Source organism: Myzus persicae, unplaced genomic scaffold (assembly GCF_001856785.1).
Source record: "Myzus persicae strain clone G006 unplaced genomic scaffold, MPER_G0061.0, whole genome shotgun sequence".
NCBI classification, from domain to species: domain Eukaryota; kingdom Metazoa; phylum Arthropoda; class Insecta; order Hemiptera; family Aphididae; genus Myzus; species Myzus persicae.
Genome location: NW_019101460.1, coordinates 727,541 through 751,422, shown reverse-complemented (window position 1 = coordinate 751,422; position 23,882 = coordinate 727,541). Strand labels below are relative to the sequence as shown.

Below are 23,882 nucleotides of genomic sequence, written 5' to 3'. Positions count from 1 at the left end.
ATATAAATGAATATTCACTTAGCGATAACTAATGTCCTCAGAGAGGTTGCCGAAGTTGTTGTTGTCGAGTGCGTGAGTGTGCCGCGAAAACTTATTATGTTTTATGCCGTGAACAAAAAAAGGTTGAGAATCACTGAGTCCTACATGTTGAACCCTTCAAAATCATCTGCATAAAATAGGGCTGACTTTTACCAAGTAGGTACCCCTACCTGAAAATTATAGGTGGTTTTGGTAAAGGTCTATTTAATATTTGGCAACATTTTGTTATACAGCTGTACTGCACATACGGACCTTTTAAGAAAACTTTTATTTTCATATTAATTAAATAATTAATTTTTATGAAAAGTGTGGATAACATGGTAGCTCGAGGAACACAATAAGTAATATAAATCATTATAGAACCTATACCCAGTACCTAAGAACAAGTTACACTCGAAACTTACTATGCAGCAGAATGAAGTTCCCCGTTTAATTTTACTTTGCATTTTAGAAAAATAAAACACTGAATGTATTACGAGCGCTTAAATATATATTATCTATGTACTTTAAGGTGGGCTTAGTTGGTAAATAAAATGTCGAAACTTACAACCATTAATAAATAATTTTACTAAAACATAAATTGAATCCATCTTATAGTCCGATATTCATATGACGAATATTGAGTGTACAGTACAATGTGATAATGATAAAATAATAAACTACAGTCAGAAGGTTTACTTTGGCAAAAAAGAAGTGTATTACAATACACTAGCTATTCCTCGATTCCATATCGTTATCTGCTCCATTTAAAAGCTGTTAAGTAAAATATCATTACTATTTCATAGCTCTAATCAAACATTGTTAGTATTTAAATTACACCTTTTTTTTGTGATCCACAATACCTACATGTTCGGTGAGATGTATTGAGTATAAGCACTAATGGTCAACAAAAAACTTGAAGTTTCTGTGCTAAATTATGTAAAAGGTTTACATTGTAACACGCAATACATAACTGGATACTATATAAACTCTCAGGACTCAGACAGAAGAAACCAGAATATGTACAAACTGTCCGTGTATATTTATTTAGATTCTGAAACGTTGAATGGATTATTATTTTGGCTATATAATTCTATTGTTGTGTGCTATTTATATGTGTTATTTTATCCGACAAATATATCATTAAAGATAATCATCTTTGCATAACACAAGACTACAAGAGCATTATTATATTTTATTACGTACCCATGTATACAATATATGTATTATTTCGGTACAAATTTTGACAGCAGTATATCATGTCAAATAAAGAGTTTCACGCCCTTTACTAGGAAATTGCAGAAGTTTGACTGATCTGTCTGGAAATATAAATATTTTATAATACACGTTAAACATAAAATATAGCCACAAAATTGTCTGAAAAAGATATTTAACAACCAAATTAATTTCTCCCCTAAAATAATATGTTGATCGTATTTCACTAAAATGTATACTTAATTATTTTAGTATTATTTTTTTTTTTATCAATGGCTTTACTAATCAGAATAAGTACACTTTGTTGAAATTATATACTCATAATTTTTGATATAAACAAATCTATTCATATTTCATACGATATTGCTTTTGAAGATGTCGATGATTAATCAATAATCATTATAATAATTAATATTGCACTTTCCCTAATAATTGTGCTTATATGGTATGAGTGTTTGGCGTTTAAATATAAACCAATATAAATTGAAAATATATAAAATATTTATTATATTACATTTTGTAAACAATATTAAAATAAATAATAAAATAGCAATTTCGGATAATATTGTAGTTAGCTAAAATATATTAATGCATTAATTATTCTATATATATAATATTTGAATTTGTTTATTTAACTCTTCAATAATATAAATTATCAAGAACTACCAGATTATATTTAATAGCCTATCTAGTAATGTACACTTATATATATATATAGTATATATAAATGGAATACTTCATGTATACTAATGAACTACCCATGCTTAATATTAAACCGTTAATCACCTTCAATCTGTCTAATAATGGTTGGTAGGGTATAAGTTGATATCCGTTCATGCACATTAACTTTGACAATTTATTGTCATATTCACAAAAGATGGATTTCTATCAATCTTCTTAAAATGAAATAGGTGCTCAGCTCTCGGCAGTATCTGATTTAGCACTCAAGTATTTTTGTTAGGTCATTAAATAATTTGTTATAAGTCACTCGGCTAATAACTAATTACCTACTGGCATTTGAAGTATAGATACAACACAAATAGGCTTACTTTTTTTATTTGAGATAATACGATTAATTATTACTTTACAAAAAAAGGCCACCTATATTTTCATATTATATTTCGTTATCCTAATAACGTAATCTATTGATATTTTTATAAGGAAATGGATCATCTACAGTGATTTATGTTCCATTAAAAAATGCATTTTGAATATTACCTAATAGTCAATTTAAATCGTTAATAATTCGATTAAAAAACAGTATATATGTTACCGGCAATATGTGTAATTCAATCATTACATATAACATATTATTATGCTTAGGTATTTTATAAAATTTAATAAAATTACTGAAATGACCAGGCGAATTATATAATACACATATTTCCTAGTTGTTATATATAATGCCCAATCATATTTAGGCAATAATATTTAGAAATATCCACAAATATTAATGAATATAACCGATTAGTACGGTTAACAACGTATACGTGTAAAGTGTTCAGTGTACAATTACAGTTAACTATTCAATTAATATAATTATTTATTAATGTATAATAAAATATTAATAATAAAATATTTATATTTATTATATAATAATACAATATTTCATAATAGAACTGTTTTATGCAGAATTAAATGTACTAAAGGCAAATATAGCTAATCACTTTATTATCCGATGTACGATACGAGTTGGCAGAGAAAGTTTTAATGCTGAGAAGTCCGAAAACGAAAAAAATCCTCGTGATTTTTGGTCGCAAAAAAGGTCAGTAAATATCTAAGTGTTAATTAATTTTAGATTCTAAGTGGAGTGATATGTATAAAATACAACTTTAAAAATATAATGCAAGACTCCTCATAAGTATTTACTACTGAAACTTTTCGATTTCCATCTTTGGCCTGAACTTAAAATAGTGCATGACAAGCCCAGGCATAGCCAGAGCCAGGGTAGTGTGAAACGTGCCAACCAAGACATAGAAAATATGCTGACTACATGGATGCAAGAACAAAATACTTCACAATGGAGTCAAGGTCTCTGTTTCATTCAGATAATGAAGAATAGAGCTTATCATTCAGGTATCAAAACTACTCCCTATGAAGCATTACGAGTATTTGGATGTAAAATTAAAATCGGATTAAATACGTCAAATTTACCCGATGAAGTCGTAGAAAATATTAAAACAGAAGAAGATTTAAACACAAAAATTACAAAAATTAAAATTAAGAGCGAAAATACATAATATTATCATAATTTAAAATGTTATAATGTTAATATAGTATACTGTCATGAAATTAATCTCAACTATTTTAATACTTTGCCTAAAGTTATTTAGGTACTCTATAAAATGTCTAGGAAATATATATACATATATTGCCTAGGCATTTTACACTAAAATAATTTTTTAAATAATTTGCCTGAAATCAACCGGTATTTTATAAAATACATGGGCATTGTATGTAATGACTGAACTACACATATTACCGGTAACATATATTATATACATTCAAAACTACAGTACCGTAGACGGGATTTTTTTCGGGGGGGGGGGGAGGAATACAATATTTTATTGCTAGGGCTAAGAAACTACCAGGTATAGTAAGTTTGATATTCCAGGAAGGTCTTAAGCCCTAAAGCCCCCCCTAGCTACAGCACTGCGCAAAACTATCACCGAAAGCAATAAGACGCAATATTACGCTAGAAATCGCCCCATGTTCGTTAACAATAGGCTATTAATATTGAGGTCCATAAAAATCACGAACACTATAAAATTGTCCGGCCATAAAAGGAAAATATACAATTATTATTAGGTACTGAATTGTATTATATTCCTATCATTATTTAATGAATAAGAATGAATTTAAATTTAAATAATCATGTTAACTCGTTACCATAGATGATTGTTACTATTTTATGTATACGGTCCGCAAGTATACTATCGCTGTATAGTGATACACAGCTCGTGATAGACGACTGTCTGATAATCATCGGCTCTTGAAAGGTGCCTTCGCTTCGGTAACTATTTACTGGTAATAATATGATGGTGCCTTTAGACTTCAGTGTCCTATGCGGCTTGGAGCATTCACAGCTGCGTCGTGTGTCTTGCTAATCAAATCGCATTGTGTTTGGACATTATTTTTTTGGTATCATAACCAATAACCAGGGTGCTACTGAGTATACCTGCGAGAATTGACTACAGTTCAACTGTTAAAACCATATTGGTACCCAGTTATAACCGTAAAGTGATCACGTCCTCGCGGCTCGCACGACACTACACACGACGTAACTGTGAATCCTTCATTCTTCATCCTGTTCCTTATTTTGTGTGCTCGAAATGTTAGTACTATCCGCTCATAGGGATAAACGTTTAAAACTAGATGAAACATTCAGTATGATAAAACGTACTAGTAGGGAGAGCTTTTTTAGAGGATTTGTTTTCTTCGGCTCTGGCTTTGGAGTGAGGTAATTTCTGTCACTCGTGTGATAAACGCAAACTATCTCTCTTAATTCACCCAAGACGACCCCATGCTACGAAATAGATGATTGATTTATCTATTCTACGACTACGGACCACGCCTCCCAATCCTAGGATTAAAATAATGTTCAATCCATAAAGTAGGCGTTTAGTGTTATCTGTTTAGCGAGAAAATACGCAGTCGGCTGACGAAAATCGGTTCTTTTGAGCATCCTCTCGTGATACCCTCCGAAAGGAGGACGAGTGGAAGCGGACTCGTTAGCAGGGTGTATATGTATACATCAAATCAAATGGTAAAAGAAAATTCACCGTCTACCAACACAGAACTGTAATTTCCAAAAAAAAAAAAATTGGCATTGTGATTGGCTGAATTTTGTAGCTGGTAAGCACTAAACGGTATAATACCACAATGTTGCCATGGTATACTATTCCATATATCAGAGAGTAGAATCCGATCCTAATCAAGACAATGACGTATCACCTAGATTCCTATGTATAGTTAAATCCCCAGTGATAAAATAGATACGCATGAGTCAATTATTTCTCCTGTCAACTAAATCCCCTTGGGTCATCTAGATCCACATGGACTTTATGATCATACAATTTATATTTTGTTCTGAAGATTTATAATTCATCAAAATAGGTTCAATTAATAATAAAAATAGCTTTAACTATTTAAATATTAATTACATTATATATTATCAGTGGTCGAAATGGTGATGGGGTATGGTGGGGTAGCATCCCTCCATCTTTTATCATTTACATTTTCCATCCCTCCACCGGCTCCATTTATTTGTGCGGTTGCTTAAGCCATATACGTGAACTATATAAATTATGAAAGGTATCCACCCATTTATTTTGAGTCACTTCGACCACTGTATATTATTTATTCGTTATGTACAATTTAGTTCGTAGTTTATGCTAGTTAAATAAAATGTCATTGTATTTATCGATGAAGTAAAAAACATGATAGTGTTTTAATTTCATAGGTATGAGGTACCTATTCTTATACATCTAAATTAAATATATAATAGATAAGTTTCACGTTTGAAATTTAGTGTATTCTATGGCCTACTGGGGCCTACCAGGGCTGATTTTAAACTATTTAAGGTTTAATTGCATACCTACTTACAGCGTGTAAAATATATTTTTAATTTAAATTATGAAAAAATTTTTGTTTTATAATGGTATCAATTCATACAGTAATGTATCGTGTATAAATGCAATTATGTGAATGTAATATGAATACAAAATAATCTAGGGCTAAAAAGTGAAAAAAATTCGATCGTAAAAACATGTTTTTGTATTTCCAATAGTACTCAAGCCTTGTCAAACATGAAAAGTTGTGAAAAAAAAATGTTGGTACATATTTTTGAAATTTATATTTTATAAGATTTTATCTGTATATTTTAAAGTTTGTAAAAAATTTTCATTTTTGAATAAAACGATATAAAATTGGCCAATAGCCAATAGGGTTATAAAAAGTATGTTCGAGAGACTTGTTAAAAATGGAAATTAATAATTATAATAAATTTTTACAGACTATAGTGGACAGTGGACACTAGACAAACAAGATTTTGATGGACTCATAAAAAATTGACAATTCAATAACGATCCAAATTAATTGATTGAATTGTTTTGGGGTTTTAGACAAAATTTAAAGTAACAAGTCCGGATTTGTTATATTACTTCATTTAATATTTAGATCACGATAAAATATTATGTATTGTATGTTTCATTAGTTTAAGGCTTGTTATAATACTGTGCACTAAAAAAAACTTATTTTGCGTTAAAAACACAAAAATTTAAGTATTAAAAAAACATGCATGTTTTGATTATGATATTAACTTACAATGTCTTACAAGACGAAAAACACGATCCAGATTAACTTAATGGACTCACGTACTTTGGCTTATATAGACTCAAATTGATACGTTTTGCAGTTTTGCGGTGTTATTTTTGAAAAATTAAAGGAATATATTTGATTAGTGATTACCTACTAAGTCCCTTCTACATAAACATAAGCTAATAAAATTCATATAGCAATTTTATGATTTTTCACCAAACAAAACAAAATAGTTGATGTAAAAAAAATCGTTAATGTAGCGTTATAATAGATATTTACATAATACGGTACTTAATGTAGGAATACATTTAATTAAGATTACGTAGTATGTATATTAAATAATATACAATATTCATACTATATAACATGGACTATAATTATTAATTATATTATATAGGTGTATTGCGTATATTACCTGTACATTGCAGTAATTATAATGTGGTAATTGACTAATAGCTTTAAACTAATTTTTGGCCATCAGAATAATAAAAAATACTTATTTTTCTTAAAGCTATTATAACTAGATCATACATAAAATAAACATAAAAATTTAAAAAAATTTTGTATTTTTTTTTTTTTTGAAAATTTTTTTTCTGAAAACGTTTATTTTCTTTGATCAGACTTGAACAAATAGGTAATAGATCTATAGAAAATAATACGAAGTAGTTTAATAATGGAAAGAAAGAAATTGAAATTTCCAGATAAAAGAACACGAATTAAAAAATTAACCCTCCCAATTTACCAACCTTCAGAACATTTTATTTTTTGTTCATTTGTGACTTTTTTTGTATTTATGATGTTGAAATTAGTGTTGTTTTTAAAATAAATATTCTGAATTATAACAAAGTATAACTAATAACTACAATCGTTATTTTTTTTACAAATACCAACATTAAAATTTGATTTTCTAAGGCTTATAAAAAAAACTTTTGTGTTGAAAATTATTTAAACACTTTTTTATTATTCTCTTAAGGAAAACTTAAATTAAATTTTCAAAACGGAGGTATTAATTAAAAACTGTACCGCGTGCATTTTTAACTTCAAAATAGTTTGCAAATGTTTGTGATTATAGCAAATGTTATCAACATTTTAAATCCAAACGCTTGTAAAATAATTGTCGTTTATGTACCTATATACATGTTTACATATGTATTTTTGGTATTTTTTTATGTCTACATAATGTACACAATTTATGAGGAATCTTGTATTGAATTTTCAATGTTTTTTACTCTCAAACAAAAATTATATCATAAATAAATAGAAATAAAAGTAGACAAGTATAGGTAACGCTCTGGTTGTATATATGGGAGTCAAATGTTTGAGTAGATCACTGCAATGGATATTATGTTAAATTTGAACTCAATGATAAATCATTGCAAATGAAAAATAATTTGAAGTGAAAACGATCTACCAGCTTGTATTACCTAGGTACCTACTATATAAATAGGTGAATTTTATATAACAATTTAGTCATTTATTTAACTATTATATTAACATACAATATAGATGTTGTGTTGTATAAATAATAGGTTTTAAATTAATCTAAATATTTTACGTCATTGCATATCGTAAAATATAATTTTTTTATCTCTTTCTCTTGCTGCATAGTTTATCAGGTCGAAACCTTCCCACGTCTGTTTTCACACAGAACTGTTTGATTTTGTTTGATCGTACTTACATTTTTTGGACATGAAGAGCGATATACATGACACCTTCACCTCCCCCCCCTCTCCCCTACTATCCATCACGTAAGAATACCCCTGAACTTATTTGCCACTCCGGAACTGCTTTATTTAGCTCTGAAAGAACTACCCAAAACGAATAACGGGCCGAGGAATGAGATTTAGTTATCTTCTAGTGGCAAACAATCTTTCAATCTTCATTTACAAAATCAGCCACCGAGCATGAATGAATTCTAAAAATCAGAATAAATCAGTACATTCAACATTGCTGGAAATCTGGAATAACTCCAGCACATAGGCGACAGAGTTATCGAGACACAGCGTTACGAATTTAAGAAATTATTGAAGATATTATGGAAGTCCTGACACCTTCAACTATATGCCGGGAATCGCTCATAATTCTATATTATAATATAGATGTAGGAAGTGGCTGGTGATTAGTGCTTAACATTTTGGGTGCTAATAATTATTTTCAGTATTATAACGGTAAGGTATTTTACGTTCGACACTAACTTTCCAGTTTCCATCTTATCATGATCCAAGGTTTCACGTATTCACAATCCGGAATATTGCGGTCTGAAATGTTATATCCCATCACATTATGCTCCATGCAGGATATTTTATTACGTCACTCGTTAATACGGTCCGAGGTTACAGACATTATATATTTAAAACCTATACATTACAAGATTGTGGATAATAAAAAAAATACACGTACAAATTTCAGTCCTCGGAAATAATATTTTTGAGATACAACTGCTATAACTATAAAAAAAGGTTAGGTATAAAATCGTTATTTTTCGTAATATTCCATCAAAAACCAAACTTGTCTATAAATAAACAATTTAATTTTATATTTTTTAGACTTTTGGTGGGTTTCAAAAGAGTTTCATACATGAGGAACTTAGTTTTACATTTTCAAGTTTAATCTATAAAAATTGGTCGTTTTATACAATTTTAACTACAAAATAATTTGCAGATTAACGATATTTTATGAAAATTTGAAATTTAAAGGCTTAAAAAAACTAGTTCCCATGTAGGTATCCTGTCTATATTAAGAAAAGGGAATGTTTATGTGAATGTGTATACAAACAACCAATACCCAAGCAAGGATGACCTTAAAAAAATTCATGTGTGGGGTGTAGTCTTGAAATCTACCGAAAAAATGTACAACGTAGTGAATACCAATTGGTACTGCCACTGAGAGTCTAACATTGTTATGTTATTCGCCGTCATTACACACTATCGGAACCAGTATGTCGATTTGCATAGTACATATTATATTAATAAATATTATTATTATATAATGCACACCGGTGTCAGGTTGTTTTATTATTGTAAAATGTCCATTTAACGGTTATTCGCCAACGAGACTTTAGGTATGCCTACACCCACGTGGAGTCATTTTTATAAACCGCCATGTTTAGAATTTTAGTTATGTCACCTATGACCTTACGAACGACTGTACTGGTCCACGGACGTCAGACACGTGACGGCTGGCTGGTGAAACGGGAACCACGGGAGAATGGGTTATAGTTTTGGATTTAGTCACATGTTTGGGAATTTATGAAGTGTCTCAAAGGATTTGACGTGTAAAAGTTATTAGGGAAGCGGATCAGACTTCCACCTGATCCACCCGGATCTCCCCCGTCGGTTACCGGTAGAATCACTCCGCTCAAAATCTAATATATCTAATTTAAACAAAAATATGGATGGACCTAATTAATGATTAATCAGAAAATGTACACAGACATAAAATGTCAAAATTATACATAACAAAATTGTAAATTATCACAGTCAATTAATTTTTAATTTTTTAATTTAATCTTACAACAACTGAACACTTACAAGTTACAAATGTACAAATAATATTTACAATTATGTATAGTCGGTATATTACATATATTATATTGAATTATATCCTATGCTCTATTCACGTCAAATTGTGGACACTGAATTGTGGGGACATAGCTTAAACAACATTTTACTAATGGTGGTCGATGGTTGTATGGAGGTGACAGATGGTCCATCTGGGTTGTCTGATCGCTGACTATAAAAAATAGTCACTACACAATACGGTTCTTAATGTAAATAGAGTAAGTAGGTATACTACAATATGTTAACTTATTTTTTTTTAAATTAAAGTACGAACAAGTAAAAATAAATAATATAATAGCTTTTTTTGTGGTTTGCATTAATTATTAATATGTACGTTAAAGTTTTTATCATAATAATTAAAGATGTACAACCTATATTAAAATATTTAAAAAAAATGTATTCAATGTACATAATAGGTTACTGGCCAAATCTGATTTTAAGATAAATTAGTGTATTCAAAATGCATTAGGATCAATTAGTTTAAACTAGAATAATCTAGTTTTTCCTAATATTAAATCTATGCTTCATCACAAACTTATATGGCTTAGAATAATAAATAAAAATGACAGATAAATAAAGCTGTAAGCGGACGTCACACCCGCATGTGTGGTCTCCATGTTACACACCTACGAATTACCAAATTTTTGTTTACTAGTTTCAATAGTATATGCTGTTAGTTATGATATTAGAGTGAATTGACCTAGAATCAAACTTTTGAGTAGGAACATTATCTGTATACTCTCGTTGGTTTTTTAAGATATTTAAATGTTTAAGTGAATTAAGAGCATTTTCAAATGTTGATACTTTACATACTCTTAGCTCACTTAAAATGTAATGGTTTATTATTTGTTAAAATAATACATATACAACTTTATTCATAGAATATTATTAGCATAAGCCATATTAGTTTGTTCTTAAGCGTAAACTTAATTATTAGGAAAAACTAATTTATCCTGACTTCTGGTTTGGCCGGTAACATTATTTAATATACAATACACAGTACAGTATGTCAATTGTTAAGTCAGTAACACTAATTAATTATGAGTTATTTATAACTTGGTTCAGTTTTTTTAATGTGATATATAACAATTTCCTCATCCATTTTACCATGATTTAAGCACTTTTCGCGGAATTAGAATAATAGTAAAGGTACTGTACTCAGCATATCATCTAGTTTTGAATATTGTGTATATCTAGTATACAAGAACCTGATTAGTTGTTATTTTAGTTTATATGGACTTGATTTCAGTTTTATCAGTATACCAACTAGCTATCACACTAAGGATAGCAAAATAACTACAATTGTGTAAAACGAGCTTTAAAAATAAACATTTGAAAAAAAAAATGTTTTTCAATATTTGATAATAACCAATTTGTTTAGTTGATTATTAATTATATCGAGAAAATAAAAAAAATTAGTTGAATTTTTAATAAATGGGTGCATTCATAGTTTAAAAATATGATTGTAACATTTCATGTTTCATTTTTTAATAGATAGGTAATGCAAATCTAATAAAGAACATACTACTTGTTGATATTTGATGTTATATTTTTTTGTTTTTATAATTATTCAAGTTATCCATTTTGAATTGCTAGGCACAATGAAATTTGATAGTCGCAGGATATGAAATTATGTGGTTAGAAATATATCATACTTTTTTAATACATTATGGTCTTGCGAAGCTCTTGTTAAGTGCAGGTTATACAACATTAATAGAATCTCACAAAACAAAAATCCATTAATGTCATACCTGGTGATTGAGCTGACCAATTTATTGATCCTCATCTACTAATTAATTCTTTGTGAAAAATAATTGTTTAACCCAACCTTTAACTGTTGAAAGATAATGCGCCTAGTCTTCTTTTTGAATGAAGAATGGTAACTTGTGATTAATAATTATAACTAACCTAATTTTAACATTACTTAAATGATCTTGAATTATAGACCATATCTGAAATATCAATTTATTTATCAATTTTATTATTAAATATCAACAAGACGTGGGCCCATTATTTAATTTACATTAGTTAACTATTAAACAAATGTAAAATAATACAATTTATTGTATTTTTAAAAATTATAAATTACCCACTCTTATTTATTCAAAAAAATTTTTTTATCTATATTATTAATAAGCGGGTAATTTTATAAAATGATTATTTACAAATGTTTAAAAACTAAAAAACATCCTATTACTTTTAACATTTTATATCATGGTAAAAGGGAAGAATACAATATTACATTAAAACAGACTGCACTACATCAGGAATTTGGTTTGCTGACTTTCTAATTAACTAACACCAGTACATCATAGATTTAAAGAAATGCACTTGATATGAAATGTAATAAATGAGTAATCTTTTAATAAAACACATTTTAAAAGAAACATTATGCTACTATTATAGCTATAATTATTAATTAATATTTTTTACGGTAGCTGTAATTCCTAGATTTGGATTTATAGTTTTCATTGCTTCTATAATCTTTGTAATCTTTATAAACTTTGTAGTCTTTGAAATCCTTGTAGTCTTTGTAGTCTCTGTAAGTAGGTACTAATCTGAAAAATAATTAAAGATAATGCATAAGAAAAACCAAACCCCATAACTATTTTCAGAACAATAAAATATGTTTATGGTATATCAAACATACAATAAATAATGTTTAAAGTAGTTTGTAACTATTGAAAAATGAAAATAGATAGATATACAGCATTTTTAAATTTTTCTTTATTCTATAATCAGGTTAAGAGTAATCAGAAATTAATCAGCATTAGCAACTACAAACAGCAAAAGACGAAGTTGACGGCCCAACAACTAAGACACTAACAATCACCAAAATTGAATGACCGTGTTCAAAAATTCAATCTGTGTGTACAAACACATAGATAATATATATTATCTGGGGCACAAACGTAATTATTGAATTATTCTTAACCTGAATAAAGTAAAGAGCCTCATTATCTCAATTAGCTTTTATGTTATGTAATACATTTATTTGTATATAAAATATGTTATGTGGGAAGAGATAAAATTGTTCATGACTCACAACTATTCAATGTAAAAAAAATATTCATAATAATCAACAATATTATAAGATTATTTGTTCAACACTGTACTTAAAATATATAAATGTTTTTGGTAATTTAATGTTGCATAATTACTAATTAGGAAAAAAAATGTTTTTAATACTTTTTTTTCTTAGATTTCTTAACATGTCTTGGACTTTTACTTCTAAACTTCATTTCCAAAGGTGTTCTACTTCTACTCCTTTTTTTGATTGGTTTTCTATATAACAAATAAATATAATTAACACAACATATAAATGTGAGAACTTGGGAGTAAATGCTTACTTATTTGGGGAGGTTGAACTCTTATTTTCTGGGACAGCAGCAGTTATCCCATTACTAGGAGTAGGCATAACTAATTCAGTTTGTACTACTGAATGAACAATAGCTGCTTTAGCTTTTTCCTTAGCATAATCATATTCTTTCTTTGATTCTTCCACTCGCCTTTCTAATTCTTCTGTGATAACCTGAAAAATTACATAAAACAAATATGGTTATACTGAACACACAAACTATGATTATCTACTCACTTTTGGTCTAAGATAAAGTTTCAGTATTTTACGACAGATGTCCTGGATGTCTGTTTCATTTGAATTAAATAAAGAGTACCATGCTGGACTTTTTGGCAAAGGTATTTGCAATTTCCTGGCCGACAGATATATACAGGCACAAGCAATAGTTTCTGGATCAAATTGAACAAATACATCGGTTTGTAACGAATCATTCATATAGTTCCAGGACATCTGCATTATTGACTGATGTTTCTCAAATCCAAGTGCCTGTAGGTACATTACAATGAGTTTATGCGGGTGTTTAACATGCACGCAAAAGCCAAGCTCCTTGAGCACGCGTCGTTCCGCTTTTATTACCTGCGTCTTTTTCTGTACATAATTTTGATCAAGTATCAACGGCGTAATCAATCTGCAACAGTGGCGGGGTATTTTTGGACTAGTGATCACTTGGCAATACCACGGTAAAATTATGAAAAATAGATAGTATGATCAACCACAACTGACTACATTTATTATTTACTCTTAAGTACTAATTGTTATGAGAAAATGCATAACTATTTTAAATTACAATAAATATTTAAATAAAATGCTTCATTTTCATTTTTAATAATTTATATATTAATCAATAAATAATTTTCTTAAAAATAGTTAGCAGCTATTTATAGTTTAATCTTTTTGTATAAATTCTTAAATCATAAATTGTAATGTAGTAAAATAGCCCATTTTAAAATTAAAGTTATATTAACTGTTTTTTTTTTTTTTTATATAACATACATTATTATATTATTTAATTACATTAATTGCCGTTTATTTGACTTGCTGTCAATTGACTTATTTGTATATTAGCCTCAAATAGACTAGAAAAGATTTACGAAGATACAGAAAATGTATTACCTACATACTCATAAAACCAAAAGCATTATAATCCATTATTAGATAAACTATTTGTATGCTATTAGTAATAAATATAAAAAGTCAAATAGTTCACTAAAAAAAATATGGATCGATTCAATTATAATGTCTATTACTATTACATCTAGATCTAATAATGTATATACTATGTACTAAACACAATATGGCATTCATTGAAAAATAACTAACTTTCTGGTAGTATGAATAATAATTGTTTAATATTTAAGTCAAGTGAATCTTAAAATGTAAATGCCGTAATGCAAAATACATTAAGCATATTAATTATCAGACTCTCAGGTAATTTAACAATTTTTATATTTGTCCTGATATTAAGTGCTTTAAATCCTTGACTTGAATCCACGAGCATTTTAAAGTTCACTAATTTAAATACTTAATCATGGTTTGTTCATTTCATTAACTGTTTAAACAATTAACATTCACCTTAAAACAAAAATATGGAAAAAAAAATTCACTTCAACTTCAGATTTTATCTAAGTTTTTTAATGTCTACAAATAGAGGTTAGGTACCTTATGAGATGTAGAATAACCTTCAAACGGTTCATGACATATTCAAACATGATTGGCTATCTTGAATCCCATTGTGGATACAACAGTTACCATTTGTCTGTGAAATTCTTTGTTTGCTTAATACAACACTTGTATGATTAAGTATAATCACTAAATAGAGCACATAATATGTTATGCACATTGGATTTATACTATACCTGTCTTTTTGATAAATATATAAAAATATACATATACATATATATATATATACTTATATATATTTTTTGACAAACCCTAACAATTTTTTTTGGAGGGAACCTCTTAGCTTATTTTTGGTTAAATCATGTTACAATATAATTTTTAAAGGGTCCAACAGTGTTCTTGACGTGACGACCATCAATTTCAATATGAATCCACCACGTTCGCTTTCCTCTCCACAATTCAAACCAAGGGCAACTCACCCGGCGGTTAGCTGTGGAAAGTATCTGCGAAAACGCAAGTTATAAAATAAATTTGTGCGTTACATTTGTGCTTGGATTAACATTAACTATCATTGACTTTGTTGCATTAAATAATTTACAAATAAATATAAAATAAATACAAAATAATTGCAACAAAAACAATGGATTTTTGTGCACCCTACAGTTATCGCATTAAGTCAACATATTGTAACTTTAATTTAATTATTTATACCAGTACAAGGTCATTCACCAAACTCCTACTTTGAATTTAATTTAAATTAATTCAAGTACTGAATTATGGGATTTTTCTACCACACATTGCTGTACATAAACAGTTAACTTTTTTTTACGGATCTAAATAAAAATTAATTTTAAATGAGTAGTTTCTGATTTATTAAGCTTTATGTATTAAGAACAAATATCCATGATAATAGGTTTAGAAGATATAGGAGACATGATAATTTTAAAATTATAGTTAAGCAGTAGTGACTAATATTTACATTTTATGCTTTGTAAAAGCTGTAGAAGTAAGAAGTAAAATAAATATTACTCCAATTTCGTATTTTATAAAAAACCATTATTCAGGACTATAATCCTTAACAGTTAACAGATGACTGATAACATATAACTCAGAAACTACTCATACTATTCTACTGTAATTCATATTTTGATATAAATGCATAACATTTAAAAAAGATTTTTAACAAGTTACATAGTTACAAATAATAAAATATCATTTATAAGTTCTAAATATTTGAATATGATAAATGTTACTGTAATATAGTCTTTAAGTATATTTAAAAATATAAACAAATCAGAATTTGAATGTATATATCATTAAATTATAAAATTAGGGTTATTAGAATGAATAACCTGTACCTATATAGTATATATATACAAATAATAATAGTTAGTTATAAATTAATAACAGAACAAAACAAATATTAACATTTAATAGAAAAATAAGTAATAAATTAATCTTTTTTTATACATATAGTGATAAATATCTATAGTTTTTGAATTTCATAAAAATCAGATTGTTCTAGACTTGTTTGTTTTTTTTATTTACTAGTATTCAGTAGTACTGTTCAGAAATTGAAAATGAATTATTTTAGAAAACATATTGTTCTTTTTTATAAAATGGTTTTTACTAATATAAGTTTCTATAAGTTATTCTGAAATTATTCATAGCTATAATAATATTGAAGAACTATGCGACTACTGTAAGATATCTAAAAGTAATTAAAATCTAAGTAACTAAAAGAATCTTAACATAAAATTGAAAAAGATAAATTAAATTAGATTATAAGATTAAAAATGTGTTTATGATTTAAGTGTTTGACTTCTTCAAGAGATTAGGACATTCATTCTATCAATCAATCTTCTATAAAATGAAAGTCCACACATGAACATTCTTGAATTCTGCAGGTTACTAGGAAATGGATAGTGAATGATTAAAATTAAGCTAAAATTTAATTTTAAAAAGCCATAAGTAGAGCTTTAACTGGAATTAACATTAAAATAAGCAAACAATACAATATACGTTACTAAATTAACTTTCCTATCTTATTGGTACGCATATTTAAACTGGGTTTAACCTAGTATATAATCAAGTTTCTACAATAAGTGAGCTATTAAGTTTGGCTTAAAATATATGTATACATTAGTAAGTCAATAGAAAAGTAATTTAAGAAAATTCATAAGACCGACATAATTATATCTGAATTAAAATCATTTTGTTTAATAATGGGAACAATGCTTAAAAATAACTCACATTTTATTCATCTGGGTAAAATATAAATAATATAAATGTTTTTTAAATATCATAGTAAATTGTGTACACAGTCTCTTTTAGTCTATGTTGTAATGGGTAATAAACATTGAATATTTCTATATTATAGACTTCAGGACATTTTATCATACAATGTTGAAAGTTGCATCTAATTGATAATTTTAGTAAATGATCAAATTATATTGATAAGGTATTAATTTATTAGAGCTAATATTGTGAAAAAAATACTAAAAGCCTGAGCTTCTAGATCATAAAGTGTGTACTCCAGGGTTAAATAAAAACCTTTGAAATTATTAAAAGCTCAAGTCAAAATGTATAATTTAAATATGGAAACCATGAAGATAGAGAAATACATAGTCTTTGTGACGGAAACATAATCTAACTGATTAGTCAGTTGTGATTAAAAATATTTAAATATGATTTAAAAAAAAAAAAATATATTAATAATATCCAACAGAAAACCATCTAAACTTACTTTTGATTTAAAACTTGACGGATATGATGAAAAACATTAATAACATCACGAATACGTCGTGGTGATTCTTCAACTTTAGAGGCCAAACATGTGCATGCCATTGCAGTTATTTCCATTGGGTGGCGAACAAAAGATTTTGTATAGTAAAATCTCTGAAACAACACTTGTCCAGTGGCCATTGCAACCTGCAAAATTAAAATTATATTACAAATAATAATGATGGCAATCAATGATTAAGTGTACACTTTCATTAGGACAGATCTGAATATCTCAGGGAATATTATCAACACGTTGATTGCCATGTGACTGCCGGAATTTATCTTTAATTCTCGAATTGTATACTTTTGTGACCCCCAACTCTCATAGTTAATAATTAAGTAATTAGTACCTAAGTGGTTTTTTGCAGGAAAATACATAGACAATGCCATCGCAATTCATAGATAATGGAGAATTTATTTTTACTATAAGAATATTTAGGTAGCAATTTTACATTGAAAATTTAAAAAATGAACAACATTCATAAATCACAAGGGAAAATTATTATACATGTCATGTAAAAAGATGGAGAATTAAGCACAAATAATATACTACACCACACAAGTTGCCATCCACCATTACAAGAAGTAGGTACATCTATATAATATGTAGATACAATAACAAAAATGAACTAAAAGTTTCACCTGGGGTAGTTTGAGCAGCATGCCAGCAATCTGAATCCACTCACAGCCAACAATCCTTAGGTCAACTTCGGTCTCGAAATCTAATCCGTCGATCATCGACGGTGTGGACGTGAGCTTCTCCTTGGGCAACAGTACATTGCTTAGTGTCAATAGAACTTTGGTCGGTTGTTTTAATACATGGCGGTCATGTGTCACGTCTGAACATGTCATCGTCATAGTTGCTGTTTCCATTTTACACATCACCCACTGCGACTACAAAAATTGTGATTTCGATGTTAACGATCTATGCGGTGTCTAGCAAGCAAAGTAAACAAACGTTAATAATATCAACACGAATCACGTCTGGTCGTAGCCTATGGCCAGCAGATAGCTATTATTGCGCACAGTTATACAGTACTTCATGATAAAATCATTAATCTATTGGTTACCTATTTTATTATCATGGTTTTGTGTACACAACAAGCAAACGGTAGCGGGCTGGTCGATCTACAACAATTTAATCAATAAAAATATTATTAAATTACAAACACTATTCAGGTAATAACGTAACAAGTCGTTAAGTATATTTTAACTCATGGTTTAAAGTCGTACATTGTTGTACAGGTATTAGGTACTATCAACTATCTAGGTTAATAATAAATAATAATAATATTATGTGCATTTATCTGATACCGTGTTATCAATTTCTGGTCAGGGTTTCCCAAACCAAAAATGTCATAGTAAAATAGTGTCATTATCTTTTGTAGTTTTGTACCACAAATTATTCTGCATAAGATGCTGCCCGTAGGCCTTATAAAGAAATCTATATCCTCTCGTCCATAACATGTCTGTACTACCCATGAAGAATAAAGATATCTATATTCTTCACGGTGCTACCATAGAACTACTGAATAGTCACCTGGCCTCTATTTATGAGAAGCCTCATTTTGATTTATTATATTTATTAGACCAATGTTGTCAAACAACACTTTTATGTGGATTAAAATAATGATAAAAAATAAAAAAAAACCTTAAAGTGATGACTTAAAAATGAAAAAATGAACAATAATAAGTATTGGCATTGGCAGGGAAGATTGATATAATTAACAACATTGTATCTATGATTAATTCGCCTTGAGGTTTGGTATTATTGGGATTATCGCATAGAGATATAGAGTACACGTGTTCTGCTGAGCGTAAAATTTGCTATGTTACACACTTGTAAGGGAGAGACAACACATGCAGGTATCACGTCCTCTTAAGTCCAGGATAAAAAAGTCCGAGGTAAGGAAGTCTGGTAGGTTTCATATATACCGTGTGTCCCAAAAATCAGGGGCCACTTTACCACTCATTACCATGTAAATATTTTTCAATTATGTTTGCGGGACATTAAACTAGACTAATGGATCGTAAATTTCTATGACTTACAATGTTTTTAACTCATGTATCTTGCGCATGCGCAATAAAACTTACATTTTTTTAAATGGCAACCCGTAATTTTAATATCATATTCGGGTTCATCGATTTTTTTCAAGCCATTTTGATGCATCAACTTGTGTCCTAAACCCAAAATTGACTAAACTAGAGCTAAGTAGAATTTTAAAAATTTAAAAATTCAATTTAATTAATTTTTTTTTCTAACTGTACGTACTTATTTTTTTCTTAGCACCGTGAAACAAACAATCAAAATTATTATTATTAAACTAATTAACTATTTACGAATTATTATCTTATTTTATTACTACGCATTATGAAATAACATAGTTTAAACATGTATTTTCAAGAAACAAAATTTCTATTTTATTTTTTTTTAACATTACTATACATTTTATTTACAATTTAATTTACAAAAATTACAAACATAAACTATTCAATAAACTGTTCGAAAGTCCCTCCGTCGTGTAAAATGCATGCCTCAAATCGACGTAAACATTCACGATTAGTTGCTACCAGTATTTGGTTTTCGTTTAGGAGGTAGCATGCGTGTGTAATTTTATTCTTTAAATCTTGTATGTTGATTGGAGGATCAGCATACACAACATTTTTCAAGTGTCCCCACAAAAAAAAATCTAATGGTGTTAGATCTGGTGACCTTGGGGGCCACTCTACTGGTCCGTGTGTTGCAATAAATTTTTCGCCAAATCTTACTCTCAAAAATTCTTGGACAATTCGGGCATTATGAGCAAGTGCCCCGTCCTGCTGATAATAAATGTTTCTACGTACATCTAATGGTAAATCATCAAGGAGTAATTGCAAGTCATCATGCAAAAAATCTAAGGATCTTCTTCCCGTTAAAGTTCCGTCATAAAAATGGGGCCCAAGTAACTTACCACCAATCAAACCAACCCATACATTTGTACCCCAACATGTTTGGAAGTTTGTAGGAACAGTCCAGTGAGGATTTTCATTCGACCAATAACGATTATTTTGCTTATTTAATATTCCATTATTAGTAAATTTACTTTCATCAGTCCACAAAATATGATTAATTAATAATGGATCATCCTCAGACATCACCATAAACCAAGAAATAAAATTTAATCTTTTTTCTGGGTCTGTTATGCGTAAATGTTGGACTAAGTCTGGTTTGTAAGGGTGTAGTTTATTTTTTTTTTAAATCTTATGAACTAAAGTTTTAGGTATGCCAACTTCATGTCCGACGTGTCTAACAGATGAACGTGGGTTAAGATGTACATACGCTAAAACTTGATTTTCAATAACTTCATTAACATGTTGATTTACGCGTGGTTGTTGTTGAACAACATTTGTTCTATTAAATGAACCAGTTTCAATCAATGACTTTTCATGTTTTTGAACGTAAGTACGATTGGGGTGATACCGATCTGGATATTGCTGAGCGTACATTCTTGTTGCTTCTCGTGCGTTTCTGTTACATTTTCCGTAGATCAATAGTAACTGTACTCTTTTACTATTATTCATGATTAATATTTTATTCTAACAAAATTCAAACTATAACTTTCTATTACCTAAAGGTATTGACAATAGCGAACATAAAACGTCGAACTACTAAGACCGCAATGACACATGACTCTGATAATGAGTTCCATAATACCTAATATAAAAATAGCTAATGACATTTTAATAGGTGCCTATAGGTAGAAAACAAAACTAGAAACACCAATGCACATTATTATTTTAATAGATACTTAATTATAATTCTGATGGAAACAAAAATACACTTATTTTTCTTTTTTTTTTGGTTTCGGCCAATTGAGACCATAATATGCAATTTCATAATGGGTAATAATAAAATAAGATAATAATTCATAAATAGTAAATAGTTAATTAGTTTAATAATAAAAATTTTGATTGTTTGTTTCACGGTACTTAGAAGAAAAAATAAGAAGGTACAGTTAGAAAAAAAAATTAATTAAATTAAATTTTTAAATTTTTAAAATTCTACTTAGCTCTAGTTTAGCCAATTTTGGGTTTAGGACACAAGTTGATGCATCAAAATGGCTTGAAAAAATCGATGAACCCGAATATGATATTAAAACTACGGGTTGCCATTTAAAAAAATGTAAGTTTTATTGCGCATGCGCAAGATACATGAGTTAAAAACATTGTAAGTCATAGAAATTTACGATCCATTAGTCTAGTTTAATGTCCCGCAAACATAATTGAAAAATATTTACATGGTAATGAGTGGTAAAGTGGCCCCTGATTTTTGGGACACACGGTACCTATATATATATATATGAAACAATATTTAAAGTAATACATTTAAAAAAAAATTCAATGATCATAATTAGGTACTTGGTATCATTACTATCATTTATATTACTAGTAATATATTATATAGGTATTTTACTATATAAAATTAAGTCGCTTTCTTTTGTTTGGGATGAACTCCCAAACTACTTATCCAATCGTCGTGCAGTTTTTTTTAAATTAAAGAGGACATCACAGAGAAGATTGATAAAGTATTTATACATTTATATATAATTTTTTTTATTGGTACCATAAAGTTAATGATTAATTAGTTATTATAATTGAAATATATTTGTAAATTGTATACCTATATATTGTACATTTTGTGCGGCAGGTTTTGTGCTCTCGCATTGTCTGGCGACGATTTTGATTGTTATTTATTCATTGTTGATTGTTGGTCTGTTCAATCAGTTGAAGGCTTAGGCTTAATTGATTGTACATTTGATTGAAGGTTATTAGTGTTATTACTAACTTACCATTCTCATTTTCGAAAATGCCTAAAATCTTAGCCCTAGACGAAAGTAAAGCTACCTTTAACATACAGGGTCAGGTTTAACACGTTGCCGGGCTTTTTTTTTCTATATCGTAAGCGATATAATTTATTTTTCGACATTATAAAGAATCCGCGGTGGCGACGATAAATTTATATGGTTACTTGGCCACAGAGATGTGACTAAAAGTGGTCTAAAATAAAAATAATTATTTAACATCCAGAAAATCAACATTCAATTAATAGGTATCTGAGAAATCTTGCTATAAGCATTGCCTAGTCAGCAAGTATTATAACCTATAATAATAATTTCTCAGTTGAATTAAGTATTCTATCACAACTAAAAAAATTCTGGAAATATGTATGTAGGTATATTAATAATAATAATTTAACTAATTTATTTAACCTATATATTTTGCAAATATTTTACCGTGAAACTTTTATCCTTAAAACGAGTGGCATAATCACTGTGAAGGAGGGATTGAAATGTAGGGAAAAATACATAAATAGGTAGGTGTAGAAAAAAGCACTAACACACCACAGATATTAAAATAATATACTCTATTTCGTAAAAATTAATTTTATAAAAAAAAAGTAATAATTTGAAGTATAAAATATTATTTATAAATATAAATACAATAGGCAATAATTTATAATTTATAATAATTAAAAATAATTAAATTATTTTGTTGGCTTTCATCAGTACATAAGTTAAGTGGAACCGCCGGGCGGCGTTAGTATTAGCACCTAATAATTAATAAGTCAAATCACAGTTACAGTCAGAGTCTACAGATCCAAGCTTTTAATTAAATTATTAAATTGTCTGTAAGTAGTTACCCACAACTAGTTACTACTTACTACTATACATATTACTAACCAGTAACCACTAGGGCAGATGACTTGTAGCATTTGCATATTTGTTTGGCACGACCACAAAAATAGCTGAGTAAGGAACAAATACGTTTCATGCTGGAACAAAACTAGTTTTGACATTTTATTTTGGATATAAAATATAAACGCATATTTCGAGTTTTTTGGTTTTAATGCATATTTCTTCGATTCTACACGTTAAGATGCATATTTTCAATACCTACCTAATTTATCATTTTGTCAATATTTTTACTGTCGAAGTTTTTATTTAATTTAAATATTTAATATACAATCT

At 28.5% G+C, this 23,882-nt stretch overlaps 3 protein-coding genes across 5 annotated transcripts; 1 reads left to right on the top strand and 2 right to left on the bottom strand.

Annotated features, from left to right (window-relative positions):
* Positions 1-3,077: 3,077 nt before the first annotated feature.
* On the top strand, positions 3,078-3,419 carry LOC111029200 (KRAB-A domain-containing protein 2-like; the record flags this gene model as incomplete). The annotated part of the gene is made up of 1 exon (XM_022308114.1): positions 3,078-3,419. A coding segment is annotated over one exon (342 nt), but the record flags the coding sequence as incomplete, so codon positions are not given.
* A 9,030-nt stretch (positions 3,420-12,449) lies between these two features.
* LOC111029165 (cyclin-L1-like) lies at positions 12,450-19,141 on the bottom strand. Of its 3 annotated transcripts, none has more exons than XM_022308048.1 (7): positions 18,945-19,141; positions 18,517-18,810; positions 17,837-18,021; positions 13,708-14,098; positions 13,463-13,644; positions 13,302-13,397; positions 12,450-12,670 (listed from the first exon to the last, which is right to left on the bottom strand). In XM_022308048.1, the coding sequence occupies exons 2-7, from the start codon at positions 18,754-18,756 to the stop codon at positions 12,532-12,534; spliced, it is 1,233 nt and encodes a 410-aa protein (XP_022163740.1). In that variant the 5' UTR covers positions 18,757-18,810; positions 18,945-19,141; the 3' UTR covers positions 12,450-12,531. The 3 variants fall into 3 exon arrangements, with proteins under 3 accessions (XP_022163740.1, XP_022163741.1, XP_022163742.1); XM_022308049.1 differs by having other exon boundaries at positions 18,517-18,768; XM_022308050.1 differs by lacking the exon at positions 18,945-19,141 and having other exon boundaries at positions 13,708-13,956; positions 14,047-14,098; positions 18,517-18,905.
* Positions 19,142-21,108: 1,967 nt separating this feature from the next.
* On the bottom strand, positions 21,109-21,435 carry LOC111029199. Its single transcript, XM_022308113.1, has one exon. It carries the CDS (start codon positions 21,433-21,435, stop codon positions 21,109-21,111), a length of 327 nt encoding a protein of 108 aa, XP_022163805.1.
* Positions 21,436-23,882: the final 2,447 nt, after the last annotated feature.